This window comes from Dipodomys merriami, unplaced genomic scaffold (assembly GCF_024711535.1).
Source record: "Dipodomys merriami isolate MVZ:Mamm:240054 unplaced genomic scaffold, mDipMer1.0.p SCAF_1, whole genome shotgun sequence".
Lineage (NCBI taxonomy): Eukaryota > Metazoa > Chordata > Mammalia > Rodentia > Heteromyidae > Dipodomys > Dipodomys merriami.
In genome coordinates this window covers 2,667,554-2,685,976 of record NW_027202270.1, presented here as the reverse complement: position 1 = coordinate 2,685,976, position 18,423 = coordinate 2,667,554, and the positions used below count along the sequence as shown (strand labels likewise).

At 58.8% G+C, this 18,423-nt stretch overlaps 1 protein-coding gene across 1 annotated transcript; it reads right to left on the bottom strand.

Annotated features, from left to right (window-relative positions):
* Positions 1–1,432: 1,432 nt before the first annotated feature.
* Positions 1,433–12,194, bottom strand: Rab17 (RAB17, member RAS oncogene family). The gene is made up of 6 exons (XM_070010700.1): positions 11,972–12,194; positions 8,766–8,922; positions 6,141–6,292; positions 5,602–5,727; positions 2,350–2,443; positions 1,433–2,168 (listed from the first exon to the last, which is right to left on the bottom strand). Exons 2-6 carry the CDS (start codon positions 8,917–8,919, stop codon positions 2,056–2,058), a joined length of 639 nt encoding a protein of 212 aa, XP_069866801.1. The 5' UTR covers positions 8,920–8,922; positions 11,972–12,194; the 3' UTR covers positions 1,433–2,055.
* Between the last annotated feature and the right edge of the window lie 6,229 nt (positions 12,195–18,423).

The window sequence follows — 18,423 nt, the reverse complement described above, 5'->3', positions numbered from 1 at the left end:
GAGGCAGGCGTGCGACGCCTCCCATGTATCCCCCCACTTCCCTCAGTGGACTGTTCTCAGCGGAGGGAAGGAGTTCCCAGGACCCAGGACCCAGGCAGAGCAAGCACTAGACGGTTTAAGGCTTAGGCTGTGCTAGACCGCCATCTAGTGGCCACTGGCAATCATGGCATCTAAGGTGGTCCTGCCGGCCTGCCAGCCCTGCTGGGAGCCTCCATTTGGGTGGCAGGAGAGGAGAGGACACAGTCTGGCAGGCCAGGACATACAGCTCACCTAGGTCACCTGCAAGGAGATGGTCACGTGACAACTCTACTTGCCAGAGCTGCAGTGCCAGCCCAGTACATGGTGAGAGGTCCCTGCGATCGTCCCCAGGGAGAATGAGGCCAAGAGCCCTCTGGGAGGCCGTGACTCTCTTCCTCCTTTAGCTGTTCCTGCAGATCATGGCGAGAAAGAGCCAGGTCTGCCTCTGTCCAGTGAGATCACAGGATGCATTACCCCAGGGGAACATCAGGAAAGTCCAGGTCCACCTGGAGCCCAGGGGACCCTGCTGGCTCCTTTCAACTGGGGTGACCATGCCAGCAGGGCCCCTTAGAATACACGGAAGCTGCGTTGGATGCTGAGAATCCCGATGTCCCTGCTGGATGGGGGAGGGAGCTGCGTAATTGGGGGGGGGGTCTCTGGAAGAGCAGAGAGCTCTGTCAGGACTCAGTGGTCCTCGCTCACCCGGGCAGCATCCCAGCCAGCGGCCTGCTGTGTCCACTCCCCACCCCAGGACTCCCCCTGGGCCAAGGCCAAGGCCAGGGGCTGCATGGTACTCTCCAGGCCAAGCAGACAGGACTGAGCACCCAGCTGGCCAGGCCCCCTGCCCGGGGGAAGCTACAGCCAGGTGGGACCTTTGCCTCTGTCCTCTGTGATCTGCACAGCTGACATAGTCAGGCCTCAGTTGGTGATCAAAATCCTCCCACCCCCACCCCAACAAGGCTGACTATGAAGCCCAGGCTGGCCTCCTGCCTCAGCCTCCCTAGAGTTGGGATGACAGCTGTATCTGTTCATCATGTCAAGTAACCATGTCTTATCATTGAAGCACACGCCTGCTTTTCATGGTCCCAGAGGCAAGGATGAAAACCAACATCAGCCCTCAACAATGGCTACATCTGATTATCTCCCAGGATGGGGCCTCGGCTCCCTGTGAACACCCATGAAGGATGACGCATCATCATCTGAAAACATGTCCTGTCTAGAGCAACAGCCCGGCCTACCGGCCACCCTGCCCCTCGCAGCACCTCCGGGTGTCATTACCACCAGTGACCCTGGAATGCAGGCAAGACCACCAGGCCACACTGCACACCACCCCGCCAAACACAAACACACACACACACACACACACACACACACACCTCAAAAAATCAATGACAGCCACGTGGTCGGAGACCGTTTAATTGTTAGAATATGCATCATGGCTCGACTTCCATCACAGGACAAACATCCAGGTCTTCACATCACTGGACGGAAACAAGGCTGCACCCCTGGTGGGAGGGGGAGGGGCTGCACCCCAGAGGGAGGAGTTCTGGCCCCACAACCCCTGGTGCCCCATTAGAGTCTGCCTCCTTGAGCAACCTTGCTGAGACTCAGCCGCACTGGGCCCAGCGCTGCATTTCTTCCCGGCCCAGCCCAGCCCAGCCCCGGGCAGACACCTCCCCCCCAGCCCCCCTCTGCTCATGTCAATGGCAGTTCCTCTGGTCCTTGCTCTCCGGTCTCTCCAGTGTTGGTGGCCAGGCAGCGGCCAGGGAGCCTAGCGGGGTGCGGCTCCGGCGGCGTGTGGTGGACAGCCTCGTGTCGCCGGCCCCTCCCTGATGGTTCCCCAGGCCGTGAGACATGGCAAAGAGACATGGCCACCTTCCAAACACCTCTGTGGTTTGAACCCGACCATCATCAAGTGAATCCAGATGGACAGACAGACAGTCCAAGCTCATCCCAGAGCCACAGCTGAGGCGGGAGATGCTCTGGGGCCCAGCTGGGTCAGGAGTGTCCTCCCCCTTTCTCCTGGAATGGCCGCTTCTAGTGGGCACAGCACTTGACCTGCCTGGCAGGCCCAGAGTTCAAATCCACTGCTTCACCCCCCCGCAGGGGGGCGCTGTTCCCAGCTTTTTGTCTCTGCAGGAGCTCCTGGGCTGTGGAAGAGGGGAGGGTGCTGTTGGGAAGGGGGTCCCCGAATCTGGCGCTCCCAGCAGTGTCAAGAACCTTAAAGCCAGGGCTCTGCGCCTCTCCTCCTTCTCCCAGCCCAGGGGCACCAAAAGGGTCCCAGGGAGGGTGGCCTGACCACCGTCACGCCCCTCCCTGCCGGCCACTCACCCACCGCCGCGAAGGCCTCGGACACCTGGTAGTCCGCTTTGGCCGAGGTTTCCATGAAGAGTAGCCTCTTGCTCTCAGCAAATTCTTTCCCTTCCTGAGGGAAAGACCCAGGGTCACCTGCAATTCCTGGGCCCCAGATGACCTCTGACCCAGACCCAGACACGGCCCCGCCCTGGCCCTGGCCCTGGCCCCGCCCTGGCCCTGGCCACCCACCCAGGGCAGGGATGGAGCGGAGAAGAGAAGATGATGGAGATGCAGGGGGTGGGGGGTGGGGAATACCAAAACAAAACATCTATCCGAAGAAGGGGAAAGGAGGGGAGGGGCATAGGGAAAGAAGAAAAAGGAGGGAAGAGGAAGGAGAGAGAGAAGAAGGAAGGGAAGTGGAGAGAAGGGGAGGGGAGAACAGGGAGGGGGGGCAGGGGCGCCCTGCTTTCCCACACCGTCAGGTCTGAGTGGAGCAATGAAGGTTGCACAGAGACTAGAACTCCACACATTTGCAAACATGACCCGGAAGCCGGGGAGCCAGGGACTGGGGGTCTCCCACTGGGTCTCCATGAAGCCGGGCTCCCGCAGCCCACCAGAGCCAGGGCCTCTGGCAGTCAGTGGTTCTAATCCCCCCTTCCCTCTCTTCTCACTCCCCACCCTCCAGGTGGTCACCACATCATGATGTCACTCCTACATGCTGGTGCCAGCCGGTGCACCCGCAGACAGCCAGGGCGGGGCCTCTCCACGGGCCGCACGCGCCTCCAGGCCCCTTGCGGATGCTCCCGGGCTCCCTGTCCCCTTCCAGACCCCTCAGACCCACACAGCCTACCTGTTACCCCCCCCCCAGATGACTGTGTCTCTTTCCACCTGTGCCCTGCCGGGCTGTCTCCTGAGGGGTCTTTGGAGTGGGGTCCCCGGCACCTCACCCCTGCTGTGTGAGCACCCCGGTGCCCAGATAGTGGTTTGTCAATCAATTCTGCAGTAATAGGCACAGAGCTCCTCGGAGGAAAGAGGAGGTGGGAGGAGCAGACGGAAGGGCGGGAGCTGCGGGGGGGGGGGGGAGGGGGGCTGCGGGGGGAGGGAGCCCCTGGCGCTGGGAGATGTGTGGTGCAGGGCAGCATGCGGGCGGGGGTGTCCAGTCCATGTGCTTCTGTGTTGGGGCGGAGAAGCCACAAGGTGAGCACACCGGGACTGCTGTGCCGCCTTTGCAGCAGATTTGCGATGACAACCTTAGTTTAAAGCATAAACTCAGCCACCGAGGCAGCGCACCGCTCGCTAGGCCGGACACGGCTCAGGGTCAGCATGCTCCCACCGTGCACCGCGTGCAGCCAGCCCCGCCCCCCTGGCCTCCCTCCCGGGGCCAGGCACAGTGGGAGCAGGAATGGGGACCAGCAGGGGAGCCCTGGAGATGGTGAGTGGTCCAGACCTACGGTGGCTGCTCCCACGGGCTCCAAGCCACCAGAAGCCCCTGCCACAGGCCACCTGTCACCGTCCAGAACTGCCTCCATGCCGGGAAGCTGAGCCAGCAGAGGTGCCACCAAAGCAGCCAAAGCGAGCTGCTGGCCTCGGGCCTCCCTCCCAGCTCACCACTGGGCTGCTCGCACTCACCCTGCGTCTCCATCAGCTCCTGACCCTAGTCCCAGTCCCCTAGACAAACACACTATTGTCTCCAGATGACCATCCGTGTGTGTGTGTGTGTGTGTGTGTGTGTGTGTGCGCGCATGCACATGCACCAGCCCCCAGACACCAAACACACTACTGTCTCCAGATGACCATCCGTGTGTGTGTGTGTGTGTGTGTGCGTACACGCATGCACATGCACCAGCCCCCAGACACCAAACACACTACTGTCTCCAGACGACCATCCGTGTGTGTGTGTGTGTGTGTGTGTGAGCACGTGCATGCACCAGCAGCCCCCAGACACCAAACACACTACTGTCTCCAGACGACCATCCATGTGTGTGTGAGTGCATATGTGTGCATGCACATGCAACAGCCCCCAGACTCCAAACACTATTGTCTCCAGATGACCATCCATGTGCACACATGTGTGCACGCACACACCAGTCTTGAAGCCTGAACTCCGGGCTTGGCCTCTGTCCCTGAGCTTTTTCACTCAAGGCTGGTGCTCTACCACTTGAGTCACAGTTCCACTTCTGACTTTTTGGTGGTTAATTGGAGATAAGAGTCTCCCAAACTTTCCTGCTCAGGCTGGCTTTGAGCTGCAATCCTCAGATCTCAGCCTCTGGAGTAGCCAGGACTGAAGTGTGAGCCAGGGCGCCCTGGCTGAACCCCGATCCTAATGCCACACTCTGGGCACGCTGCTTCCTGAGCCCACATGGCTTTCCCAGTGACGCTCTGCCTTCTGCATTCTCAGGCACAGGCCAGCCCTGCCTGCAACAGGAGCTCCACCTCCAGCCTGCTGTCCCATCAACCTCAGCCAGGAGCCTGCCCTGAGACCAGCCCTGCACACACATGTGCACCTCAGCACTACACACACCTACACACACATACTATGCACACAACAGTCACGTGTGACTAACTAGATACATACAACTACACATATATGTAGGACCCTCCCACACAGGGCTGTGTACATGCCTCTTGCACGCACATGCAAGCGCACACAAGTGCGCACACACACACACACACACACACACACACACACACACACACACACCCTCGCCCAGCACACTGGAAGTCCCCATTTCCACCCCACAGTCCTCTGTCTGTCTCTGCAGTGTTTACCATATTGTATATCATTTCACAGAGCAACGGCTTCATTCTATTCTTTACCCAGTTCCCAGCCAAGAAGACGGGAAACTCAGTCACAGGGCCTGCGATCAATCATCCGTTGGAAACCCACGTTAATCTGAATGGGATGGGGTAGCCCAGAGTACGGGACCCCATTCCTGCAGCAGAAGCATGAGTGGGCCCCGGCTCTCCCCACAGGACCCACCCTGGCCGCACCCTCCAGGTAAAACCACAATTCTTTGGCCCAAAGGAGAAACTAAGTGGACAGCACGCATGAAGGCACAGTGTGTGCATGAGTTGGGTGTGAGCATGTGTGAGCTCAGAACATGTGCATTCGAGCGTCAATATGAGTGTGCGTGTGGGAGTGAACGTGTGCTGACCTGCGCCTGTGTGTGTGGACGTGCGGGTGGCAATGCGTGGATGGGTGTGGGCACGGGCCGGAGGTGTGCAGTTGGGCACGGCCGTGTTTCAAGGCCTCCAGGCCCCCCAGGCCGGCTGGCCCCAGCGCCGTACCTGTGCCGTCACCTCCCGCTCCTCTCCGAGGTCCGTCTTGTTTCCAACCAGCATCACCACAACCTCCCCTGGGGAGAACTCCTTCTCCAGCTCGGACAGCCACTGCTGGGCCCGGTGGAAGGAATCCTAGGAAGAGAGCAGGGCGGTCAGAGGCTCAGGCACGGCCTTGTGCCCTGTGCCGGGCAGAATGGCACGGCCAGGCCTGTAGGCGGCGCTCTGGGCCCCTGTGGCTGCCGACCAGGCCTGCGCCACCCCAGGGGTTTCTATGAAGCTGGCAGCAAAGTGGGGTCCCAGGAAACTAGAGGCCTGAGGGAGGCCATGGGGTGCGGGAGGGTTGGGGGTGGCATTCTGGCACTGATGAGGCAGAGGGCAGGGGGCCCCTGCACAATTGTTCAGGAGCAGAACGAAACAGCGTGGGGCTGTCAGGGAGGGCTTCCTGGAGGTGGTGAGCGGCTCACTGAACCGTCTGTCCGTCCTGACGTGCTCATGCTGTGAGCTAGGAAACCTGCAAGGCCACCATGCCTGTGTGCTACCCCTACCTTCCGGGTAATGTCATAGACCAAAAGCGCAGCGTTGGCACCCCTGAAGTAAAGATGGCAGACGCTGTGGTACTTCTCCTGGCCAGCCGTGTCCCAGATCTCAAGCTTCAGGGAGGAGGCGCCCACATCCACCACCTTCGTGAAGAACGCACCTGGAATGGGGGACGGAGGGCGCGGGGTGGGGGGGAAGGTGTCCATCCACGGCTCAGCAAGCCAGTTGGACACAGCCAGCCACGCGCGGCCCGGGAGGCTAGGCCAGAGCCTCCTCCATTAGATGGGGCGTCTGGATACAGCGGTCAGCCATGCTCTCTCTGGGTCCCCAGTGGGTGGGGGCAGAAGGGACGTTGGTTGAAAGGCACGCAGGAGGGGCCTCCGAGGCAGAGGTCTGGAGGTCTCTGTGGCTTCCGGATGGGCGGCCGCACTGGGGGAGCCCCACAGCCTTGGAATCCCCGGCCTCTGGCCACTCTGCTGTGGGCAGGCCAAGAGGCCCGGTGACCACCTCAAAGGCTCTCCCCCCCGCGTGGCCATGGCCGCCCCTCCCGCCGCCTCCCCCGCTGAACCCCTGCTGCTGTCTTCCCTCGTCTTCCTGAGGCCTCCGTGTGCCCGGGTGCTGCACGGCTGTGGGCCGTGGGCTCGGCGTGCCCTTTCTGGGGACCTCCGCCCGAGCCCCGGCACTCGACCCTTGGAGCTGCTCATGCTCGGTCAGCTCACATGCCTCAGCCTTGGCCCTTTATAGAGTCATGGATCAAGCCGGGCGCCAGTGACTCACGCCTGTCATCCTAGCTACTCAGGAGGCTGAGATCTGAGGATCACAGTTCAAAGCCAGACTGGGCAGGGAAGTCCACGAGATTCTTATCTCCACTGAACCCACAAAAAGCTGGAAGTGGAGAGGTGGCTCAAGGGGTAGCGGGCTTGAGCACAAAAGGTAAGGAATAGACAGTACCCAGGCTCTGAGTGTTCAAAAAAAAAATCACATAAAATAAAATAGTTCATTAGGAAGTAAACAAGTAACACTGCCCCTGTGCGTGACTTGTGGAGGAGATGGAGACTGGAAGCCAAGGTGCCAGAGGCAGAAAGGGATGAGACCCTGGCTTCCTGCTAGGGCCCCTTCCCTACCCAGAGCCAGAGTGGGCTTGAGCCATTGACGGGGTTCTGATAGACAGAGAAGATGTTCAAAATTGTAATTTCGGGGCTGGGAAGGTGGCTCAGTGGTAGAGCGCTTGCCTTGCATGCCTGAGGCCCTGGGTTCGATTCCTCAGCACCACATAAACAAACAGAAAAAATCCAGAAGTGGCACTGTGGCTCAAGTGGTAGAGTGCTAGTCTTGAGCTGAAGAGCTGAGGGATAGTGCCCAGGACCAGAGTTCAGGCCCCATGATTGGACCCCTGTAGGGCCTGAAGGCTAGTGCTCTACCACTTGAGCCACAGCACCACTTCTGGCTTTTTTCTGTTTGTTTATGTGGTGCCGAGGAATGGAACCCAGGGCCTCAGGCATGCAAGGCAAGCACTCTACCATTGAGCCTAACAACCAACCACAAGCGGAATGGCTTCTAAGAAGAGACAATTACTCCTTCCGTGCTAAAGGGAAGAGGTCTGGAATGAGGGTGTGGCAGGAGGCTCTGAAGGAGAGGCCGACCCTGCCCCCACGCAGCGAGGCTTCCAGGGGCCTGGGCAGCCCTGGTCAGAGCCGGTCTTGCAGGGGACTGGAGCTCCACGTTTTCCCCACACCTGCCCAGGTCTCTATCTACCAATGTGTCCTTCCCAAGCGGCTGAGGAGACAAGCACACACCGCTGTTCCCAGACTTGTACTGGCTAAGATGGGGGCAGGGAGCCTCCAACTACAGGCCTCCAGATCCTCCCGTCCCAAGCTGCCAAGAGTCCAAGTGTGTCATCCCACTGGGCACGTGAGTGCCATTGGGACAAACCGTCCTCCGGGCTGGTGACCGCTTGACACCTCCCCTGTTGTGAGAGGCTGTGGGGTCCCTTCCTCCTCCGTGCTCAGCAGGCTTCCTCCAGGGGGCTCTCCGGTCCCACTCACCCCCAACCCTAGGCGATGCATCAAGCAGCTGCCTCTCCTTGGCCAGGCTTCTGAAAGCCACAGGGTCTTCCCTTGGGGAGCAAGCACCCCAGTGGGTGCTGACGGTCAGAATTAACGGCCGCTGGGGCAACGCTGCTCTCACTTCATATGGAGAGCCGCCCTGCTAGCTCTTCATTCAAATGGATGCCCGCCCCTGCTGCTCATCCTTCCTAAAAATCGTCACCAAGAACAAGGTGTGCAACACGCGACGCGCAAGCCTGTGCTCAGGGCCTCAGGTGCAGCTCAGAGCACGCGGGAGCCGGAAGTGAGGGTGCCCAGGCTGACTGCGCTCCCCGTCTGCCCGTCCCGCCTGCCCGTCCCTCCCCTGACCGCCACGCCCAGTGGGCGGGGTAATCCAGCCGTGGGCCAGTGGCGGGCAGGTGGCAGGTCCACACTCGTCCCCTCCCTCCCTGCAGACCTTTCCTTCCTGGGGCTGCCCAGGGCCAGACCCCGTCATCTGGCAGAGGTGGAGGCAGGGAGTCCCGGTCTCCCCACAGCTGACCGGGGCCGCCCACCCCACGCAGGAGCCTTGCCCTGCCCTCCACTTACATCCCACGGTCGGCAGGACGTTGTTGAAATCCTGCTTCACGAACCGGAGGGCCAGGCTGGACTTGCCCACAGAGCCACTTCCTAGGAGGACCAGCTTGGACACGTGAGGCTGGCCCGGGGCAGCACCGGGCCGGGGGCTGTCCACCTGTGCCATGACCTGCGTAAACCAGAGCAGACGGGGGCAGGTTGGGGGGTCTGCGGAGCACCCCCGCCGGGTTGCCCCCTCCCCGCCGGGCTGCCCCTGGGTGCTGCAGCGAGCGCATGCAGCGCGAGGTGAGCACAGAGGCCTGGGTGGGCAGGCCGTACCGGTGCCCAGCCCGCCCCTGCCAGCGGGCGGCTGGCGTGAACATCATCTATTTTATCTGCTGCAGGAAAAAGTTGGCGCCGCACGTGGCACGTGCCCGTTGTCTGCCTCTCATCCTGGCTTCTCGGGAGGCTGAGTTCGGGAAGATTGTCATTTGAGGCCAGCAGGGGGAGACACCATCCCCACAGAGACTATGAGGCCTGGGGTCGGGCACCTGTCATCCCAGCCACGGAAGGAAGTGAAAAACCGGAGGATGACAGTCCACGCATGGGTCTGGGCAGGAAACAAGGCTCTGTTTCAGAAAATAACCAGCAGAAATAGGGCTGGGGTGTGGCTCCCATAAAAAGAAAGAAAAGTCTGCGGGAGGCTTGGGTAAGAGCCGCTCTGTCAAGGGGCCTGGGACCCACTCCAGGAGCCGGTGCTGGAAGCCGCCCCCTCCGCCCAGCTCTCCTTGAACTTCTGGTCTCCACAGACCCACAGCAGCCTGCCCAGAGGCCAGACCCCTCTCCTCTGCCCATGAGCCCCGGCCGCGCAGGACTCAAAGGAGCCTGAAAACTAAGCTCCAAGGTAAGAGTCAGACATACAATGGACACCCGGAAAATCCCCTTCAGAAGTCAGCCAGGCCTCAAGGCCATCAGCCAAGCCAAAGTACCGAGGAGTCCTGTTCCCAAGGGGCCATCATCAACTCCACTGTCAAGCGGGGGGGGGGGGGGGGACACGGCTGCGCAGTGAAGCTCTGGGTCTCCCCTCTCCCTCAAGCTGGTCATCAACAGCCTCCCATGTGGTCTCCCAGTTGCTGCCTGTACACATCCAGCCCTTGTGGACAACCAGAGCCTCTTCTTTTTTTATTTATTTATTTATTTTTTGGTCGGTCATGGGGCTTGAACTCTGGGCCTGGGCGCTGTCCCTCAGCTCTTCAGCTCAAGGCGAGTACTCTACCACTTGAGCCACAGCACCACTTCCGGTTTTCTAGGGTTTATTGGAGATAGGAGTCTCATGGTCTTTCCTGCCCTAGCTGGCTTTGAACTGCGATCCTCAGATCTCAGCCTCCTGAGTAGCTAGCATTACAGGCATGAGCCACCGGTGCCTGGCTCGGAGCCCCTTCTGATTGAAAGCATCTCCTTTGGATTTGATGTCATTTCGTGTAATGGTTTTATAGCGCCCTCTCTCACTGCTATAACCACTAGCAAGTGCAAGCACTGCATTCATTGAGCTTGAAGGAGCTGTTCAATAAGCATCACCTGCTTGAATAAGAAAATGGCTTAGCTAGGTGCTGGTGGCTCACACCTGTAATCCTAGCTAGCTACTCAGGAGGCTGAGATCTGAGGATCACAGTTCAAAGTCAGCCAAGGCTAAAGAGACTCTTCGCTCCAATTGGCCACTAAAATAAGGAAGTGGATCAAGGGCTATAGTGCCACAGCCTTCAGAGAAAAAGCTAAAGAACAGCACCCAGTCCCTGAGTTTAAGCCCCAGTTCCAGCATAAAAGGCAGGAAGGCAGGCAGTTGGGAAGGAAGGAAGGAAAGCAGCTGGGAAGGAAGGAAGGAAGGAAGGAAAGAAGGGAGGGAGGCAGGGAGGGAGGCAGGCAGGGAGGGAGGAGAAAATGGTTTAGCCAGAAGCCGTAAGTGGCCACATTTCAGTGTCTGTCCTGAGGCTTCCATGCTAATCACACCCAGGGCTTGTGGAGGAGGGCCGGGACTCCAGCAGGCTCCCAGGGGCTTCCTGACGCTGCTGTGATTCCACCCTGCCCCAGCCCTCCGAACCCTCTGGACGGGACCTCGGTGGTCATGCCCTGCACCCCCACCCTGCCCCGGCCCTCCGACCCCTCTGGACGGGACCTCGGTGGTCATGCCCTGCACCCCCACCCTGCCCCAGCCCTCCGACCCCTCTGGACGGGACCTCGGTGGTCATGCCCTGCCCCCCTCCCGCAGCTGCACGGAGCTCTCATGGAAGCCAAGGCAGAGGTCCTCCGGCCCAGGCAGCTCTACCAATGCAAACACTGAGCTGAGAGCCAGAACAGGCTGCCACGGCGTCCCCGGGGCACACAGCTTCCACGCCAAGTTGGGTGCCCTCGTGAGAGTTCTACAACAGTCCCCACTAGCTGACCCATTTCCCTCCCTCGTGTGATTTTTTTTCACCCAGTTTAAGCTGTTTTTCTCCACGAGTAACTATGTTCTCATGGGACTTGTGTGACGCTGGGTTGCAGGCGCCCGTTAATCCCTGGGGGGAGTTCTCCGCTCCAAGAGGAGGCCGCCAGCGAGGCCGGCAGAGCCTGGACAGTCGGATTCAGGAGAGGGTGACTGGAAGCCCCTCCCAAGGCCCAAGGACTCAGAACTGAGTCTCATCATAGGACTTCTCTTCTAATCTTCAGCTCCCGCCAAAAGAAGACACGTAAGGAGAGCCCCGCAAAGTGACCTGGGTGCAGCAGGGTCGCTGTGGACGGCGTGCCCCCCAGCAGCAGCTCTTTCCACCCCTCCATTGCTTTTAGAACAATGAGACTGTTTAAGGCAGGGGGGAAATGTAGGAGTTTTATGAGAAAAACCTGACAACTTTCAAGTCATCACCAATGGATATTAACTGAGCAATTTTGATATGGTTTGAAGTAGATTCTTGGGGGGAGGGGACGCAGTATCTATGTCCTCCCAGAGGCAAGTTTTTGCTCTAGGCCTTTGGAAGTTTCCGGAAGGAAAAAGCAAAATGGATCTCCTTCCAGGAATATGAGCTAGCCAGCTCGGGGAGTCCTGCCCCACTTCACAATACACAAGTGACACCTGCAGAAGCCAGAGGCGCTGCCACACAAATGCAGACAGAAGTGCAAACATGTATGCATGCAAACATAGACACGAATGTGTACAAACACTCAGAGACTCTGCAGAGCTCACAGAAGTTTGAACAATGACTCACCGGTCCCCAGTGCGCCTGCACGGCCTCTCTCCCTCCTTCCTCCACAGAGTAGGCTGGACAGCAGCTGTGGGTCTAGAACACTCTGCCCAGAGGAGTGAAAAGGAAAACAAGAGACGCCTCGGCTGAAGGTGCCCAGATCCAGGCCAGGCCTCGTCCCTTCCTGAAAGCTTCAGGGCAAAGGCCATGTGATCACATGATCACCTGGCAGGTACAGGCCCAAGTGACATTCCTGCCCTGCCTGTGCCTTGCCCAGCTGCGCCCCGAGTTTCAGCTTTGTTCCGGGTGTCACCTCGGTGTGACCACATGGCTCCTCCTCCACCCTTACAGTGCTAGAAACCCCAGCCGTGCTGGGCACAGGACTGTGTCTCGATGTGACCTACTGAACTAACGATTTGTCCAAACATCCCTGAGCCAGGGCAGCAGCCAGGGGGTGGGGCCCAGAGACTGACCCGGGGTTAGATGTCCTCTGGGGGCAGTACCAGCCTCTAGGGAACAGCAGGACTAGGGTTCTAGAATGGAGTTATCTTCCCTAGGGTCCCTTCTTAGCCTCTGGAGTATGGCTGGGGTAGAAGGCTTGGCCGGAGGCATCTGAGGAAGATGGAAAGTGTGCCAAGCAGCCTTCGTGGTGCTCGGAACGCACTGGCAGACAAGCTCTGTGGTTCTCACACACCCGCTGGGTAGCACTAAAGCGTCTGAGGCCACATGCCCCCAGGGCTGGGAGGGGGGGGCACTTGGTCCTGGGTGTTGTGGGTGACCCCTCGCTGCTGCCAGCAAGCCTGGCTGTCCCCTCAGCCCTGCAGACCTCGACTCTGTCCACATCCTCTGTCCCAGATTCCAAAGCGAGGAGGGATGGACCACTCAGTGGCCAGGATGGGCACTCATGGGCCGGCCTTCCTGTGTGAACAGTGCAAAGGACAGAGGTACAGAAAGGCAGTGGAAGCAAAGGAATTCTGCTTCTCTGATTTAAACCAAATAAGGAAATGGGGGGGGGAGTTGATTTCTTTAAATATTTTATCATCATTTCATTTAAGGGGATTTCTTCACTTAAAGATAATAAATTATGTCAGGGGCCGGTGGCTCACGCCTGTCATCCTAGCTACTCAGGAGGCTGAGATCTGAGGATCACAGTTGAAAGCCAGCCCAAGCAGGAAAGGCCGTGAGACTCTTATGTCCAGTGAACCACCAGAAAACCAGAAGTGGTGCTGTGGCTCGAGTGGTAGAGCACTCACCTTGAGCTGAAGAGCTGAGGGACAGCGCCCAGTCCCAGAGTTCAAGCCCCACAAAGGAAAAAAAAAAAAAAAAGGTAGTAAATTACTTAAAGATAGTGTCTGTACAGAGGAGTTGCCAGTCAACAGAACAGTGCATGAATACAATGTATCACCCTTTTCAACATTCCCACCCATCCCTCTATCACCCCTTCCCTCAAGTTTCTTAATGTTGCAGAATACGCATTGAATTTGCCACTGCATTCTCCCCTCCTCCTTCTCTGCATTTATCTACCCCCGGACCCTTTCCCCAGTCTCCCCTTTCCAGCACCTGCGTCCTCGTGTTTACTTTGCTGAACTGAGTTTTATGTTTATTAGAGATTTTTTTTGTTTGTGTTTTGTCAGTAGTGGGGCTTGAACTCTGGGCTTGGGCACTGTCCCTCAGCTCTTCAGCTCAAGGTGAGCGCTCTACCACTTGAGCCACAACGCCACTTCTGGTTTTCTGGTGGTTTATTGGAGATAAGAGTCTCAACGGACTTTCGTGCCTGGGCTGGCTTTGAACTGCGATCCTCAGATCTCAGCCTCCTGAGTAGCTAGGATGACAGGCATGAGCCACCGGCGCCCGGCCTGTTGGTTCATTTGTGAGGCAAGGCTCAGCATTATCTATAGCACCTTTCCATTTAATAGGTTTTATTTCAGATTTTGTTTGAGCCAAGGCCTTATTATATCACCCAGGCTGACCTCAAACTGGTGATCCTCCTGTGTCTGCCTCCAACATGATGAGATTACAGGCATGCACACCATGGGGTGGGGAAGGCAAGAAAATAGTTCATTCTGAGCCAGGTATGAGTGCATTTCCCAGGGATGAGGTTCAGGTTGCCTGGACATGGCGAGTCACCGTGATGAGGTCGTATGAACTTCCACATTCACAGAGCAAACGCAGATCATAAAGAACTGCACGGCTCCATGGGCGGAGCGCCAGCCGGCACCTCCCTGAGAGCCCGATGGGAAACCCCTCCCTTTGGGTCCAGCAGTTGTAACCTTTTAGCTCTGGGGCTGCAGCAGGCTCCAGGCCTGCTCAGCCTAATGATGCATCGCAGGCAATTTAACTGTCAATTATGATGACAAATGTGAGGTCAGCTGGCTTTGGAGGTGGCAAATCGTAGCCCATTACAAGGTTGGCTCTGACGCTGTCACACCCCATGACAGTGACAGGGTTTACGTCAGGGACGACCCGCTTTCCTTGGGCCCTGGGAATTAACTAAAGCTTCCCGCTTTTCTAGCCGAGACTTGCTCTGAGCTGTTCTCCACCGCAGTCCCTTCACCACCACCTTGAGCTCCAGAAGGAGAAAAATTCATGGGCAGGGGGCTTGTGAGGAAGGCACGTTGCCCTCGGACGGGCCTCGGCTTCATCTCATCATCTTAAAGGAAGCAGCGGGAAACTCACACGTTCCTAGTGGCAGCAATTCTCCAGAAGGTCTCCAAGGACAAAGGCTGTGCGCAAGGTCACCTCACTGGCGACCCGGGACGGAAGCCGAGGTCTGCAGCCCTGAAGACGGCCGAAGACGCACTGAGGCGCTGTCTCCCAGGGCTCTCGTGGAATGACCCCCCTCTCTCTGCCTTGATGTGTGTCTTTGTTTGGGATACAGTGGCCAGGGCTACCTTGGGACTGCGGACTTTGGGCCTGAGGTCTAAAAACCAGGTTTCACTTGTAGTTCACCAAGGTCACGCCATGTGTAGGATTTTCGCTGTAATGGGGCTCATAAACTTTTGTACACATTAAGTTAGCCATCTTGGCTTTATGTTGATTAATTTACTTACTTGGGGGAGGGTTCTGGAGCTGGAACCCTGGGCTGTATCCCTGCTAGGCAAGCGTCTACCACTGAGCCACATCCCAGCCCTTAGCTTTATTTGTTTACTCACTTAACTTACTTATTTACTGAGATAGGGTCTCTCTGTGTGACCCAAGGCGGCCTCCAACTCTTGATCCTTCTGCCTCAGCCTCCTGAGTACTGGCATTACAGGACAGGTGTGTACCACCATACCCAGCTCACAGGTGAGATTTCTTAAGCAGTTATCAGATCTCCTAGCTGACCCAGAAATTGCCCACCCCAGACCCACCTGGACCCCTTTGGTTCCTCACAAAGAGACCAACCTGCCCTTCTGGTAGAAGTGACCCAAAGACCCTGATGACTAGGTTCTCGCCTGTGAGGCATTCCAGAGCCCTCCAAAGGGGACGTGAAGGGGAGCAGTGCCTCCTCTTCCTCCTCCTCCTCCTCCTCCTCCTCCTCCTCCTCCTCCTCCTCCTCCTCTTCCTCCTCCTCCTCCTCCTCTTCCTCCTCTTCTTCCTCCTTCTCCTTCTCCTCCTCCTCCTCCTCCTTCTCTTCCTCCTCCTCTTCCTCCTCTTCCTCCTCCTCCTTCTCCGTGGGTCTTCCTTGCAGAGCTATGATTAAGAACAAAGCTGAGGGGCTGGGAAGGTGGCTCAGTGGTAGAGCGCTTGCCTTGCATGCCTGAGGCCCTGGGTTCGATTCCTCAGCACCACATAAGCAGAAAAGAAAAAAGCCAGAAGTGGCGTTGTGGCTCAAGTGGTAGAGCGCTAGCCTTGAGCTGAAGAGCTGAGGTACAGCGCCCAGGCCAAGAGTTCAGGCCCCACGACCCAAAAAATAAAATAAAATAAAAAAGAACAAAGCTGAATGTGAAAGCTACCTGAGCTCCAGCTCTTCCAGAATGTTCTTATCTCATGAGGCCTTTAGGATAAGCAGAAAAGGCAGGGGCCTGGCTTTTCCAGAAACCTTCACCCTTGCTTATCTCAGTGGAAAATTCCAGCAGGGATTTCTGAATGCCAAGCGAAATTCCTCAGCTCTGCAATCAGTTGGGTGGGTGGCTGCCGGCCAGCCGGGGCCGGGCAGCGGGGCCAGGCAGACAAAGGCAAGTTCTGCCCAGGTGCCCAGAGGTCCTGTGGGGCCAAGCAGAGCCCCACTGATGGGTACCGCCAGGGCCAGGGCATGGCATGAGGACTGGACACACAGCCAGAAGGAGAGAAGGTCTGGGAAGGCCTTCCCAGGAGGAAACGCTCAACATGTGCCCGCTGGGGGAGGAGAAGCTGGCTGCACCAGCATGCTGGGTAGAAGACACTGCCCGTGGGCAGAATCCGGGCGGGCAGCAGGAGCAGGGCCCGGGGCAGAGCTGGCCTGTGGGCCTCGGTGAGATCTGATGGAAACATAATCAGAACACAGCAGCTGCCCTGCAGGGAGCACCTATATCCATCAGACTCTGCGCTGAGTCTCAGCCTCCAGGGTCTGACCCTCTTCCCAGCAATCCCTAGACCAGGCCACCCTGCCTTGCACCTGCTGGGGCTGCCTCCTGGGGGAGCAGGAACAGCACCTCTAGATCATCTCTGGGGATCCCCAAACTGAAGAACTCCCCACTCAAGTAGCCCCAAGCTAGGGGAGGAGAGGAAGGAGATAGAAGCGGCTCACCTTGTAAAGGGTCCTCAGAACTGCGGAGGTGAGGGGAGGCGGGGGAAGGCAGGGGAGGGGAGGGGCTGGCTACGCTCTGGGGTTGGAGAAGTCCCTATGGGGTCACCGCCGGATGGAGATCACTGGCCTCTGCACCAAGGCCAGGGCAGGGCAGGGCTGTGGCGTCTGCTCACTGGCTCCTTGGGGAATTACTTTTTCCTCTGCTTCCTGTCCGCCCCTCTCCGGCTGGGCGCTGTGTGTCCAGGGAGCCCCGTGGGGAGGGACGGCTGAGAGGGTGGGCTCAGACCCCAGACCCCGGGGTGATAGAAGGATGCACCTGGTGAAATGGGGTGTCCGTAAAGGGCAATGCCTGTCTAGCATAAGCGCTTGAGACTTGCACTCTACGGGCCGCCATTTGTTCTGGGTCTTTCCAATCGTAGAGATGGGCCAGCTCTCCACCTCATCTCGCAACGAGGGAAGGAGCCATGGGAAGGAAGAGCAGTGCGGTGGGGGGGGGGGGGGGGCGAGACTGGTAGAGGAGGCAGGAAGGCGCTGGGCAGCCGCCGACCCTGGGGTGGTCAGGGGGCACCATGGGAGCTGGGCGGCTAGACTGGGCCTTGCGGAAGGCCAGACTCTGTCCACAAGAGACATAGGCAACTCTACTGCCCCTCACCACGAGACCCCAACCCAACGCCAAGGAGAGACCTGCCCGTCCCGCTCTGCCCACTGCCCCGTGCCGGTGCCTTCCTGGTCACCAGGGGCTCGCCACCCCCCTCCCCTGCACCGGCTCCCCCTGCAGCTCCCATCCCCTCCGCCCATCGTTCCTCTCCTCCCCTCTGCTCCAGCACCCCCTCGGCCTGGGCCTGGCCACCTTCGCCTCAGGGGCCTGGCCGGGCAGCTGCAGCCTCCGCACCTCCAAAGCCTGAAGTCCCTGCCTTAATGCCACCCTGAGCACCCGAGGCCCATCACCCACAGAGCTGCCCCCCCGCTCTTCCTCCCTCCCTCCCTTCCCCTTCCTCCTCCCTCTTCCGTCCCCCCTCCTCCCTCCCCTCAGCCTCCTAGCAGACCTGACAGTTCACTATAAAAATGAGCCACAGATGGGCAGAGAGCCTGCCCAGCGCTAGCCAGCCATGTGACTGGTCAGCACGGAGAGCACCCCGGGAGCCCCCCAGCCCAGGCTGGGAGGAGACCTGAGAGCAGCCAGAGAGAAAGACCTCCATCCAAGCTGCGGCTGTGATGGCCCGGATGTGCTGTCGGTGACGGTGACAGTCAGCAACATCGTCTGTCACTGGGCTCAGCCACGCAGCCTTCCACGGGCAGCCAATGATGAGATAGAGGCCACTGTGGCCCCCGTGGTCACCCCCAGAAAGCACCTGGAAGGCAGAGGGCGGGGGAGTCAATGACTCGGTCTTTGGTTCATCTGTCACTTTCAGCTTCATTTAGTGTGGAGGTCACATTGCTCCCCATCCTGCCAGCTGCCCACAGCTGCACCCTGAACACCCTTGGGGGTCCCACGGGCTTTAAACTGTCACCTGCCACCCACAGGCCAGTGCCTGAGGGCCAGCGAAGCCCAGAGGTACCAGGGTCCCTTGCTGTGCCTTGCCCACCGCAGCCCTGGCTCCTCCTCGGCCTGGAGGCCAGTAGAGGGGCCAGGTCCTCCCCTGGGCAGCCTAAGGTGCTGTGACCAACAGCGGAGCCCTGGATGCTGCACCCGAGGGCAAAGTGGGCAGGGAGAGCAGGAGGCCGCTGGCCACCGGGTCCATGAGATGTCCTCTGTGGTTGAACTTAT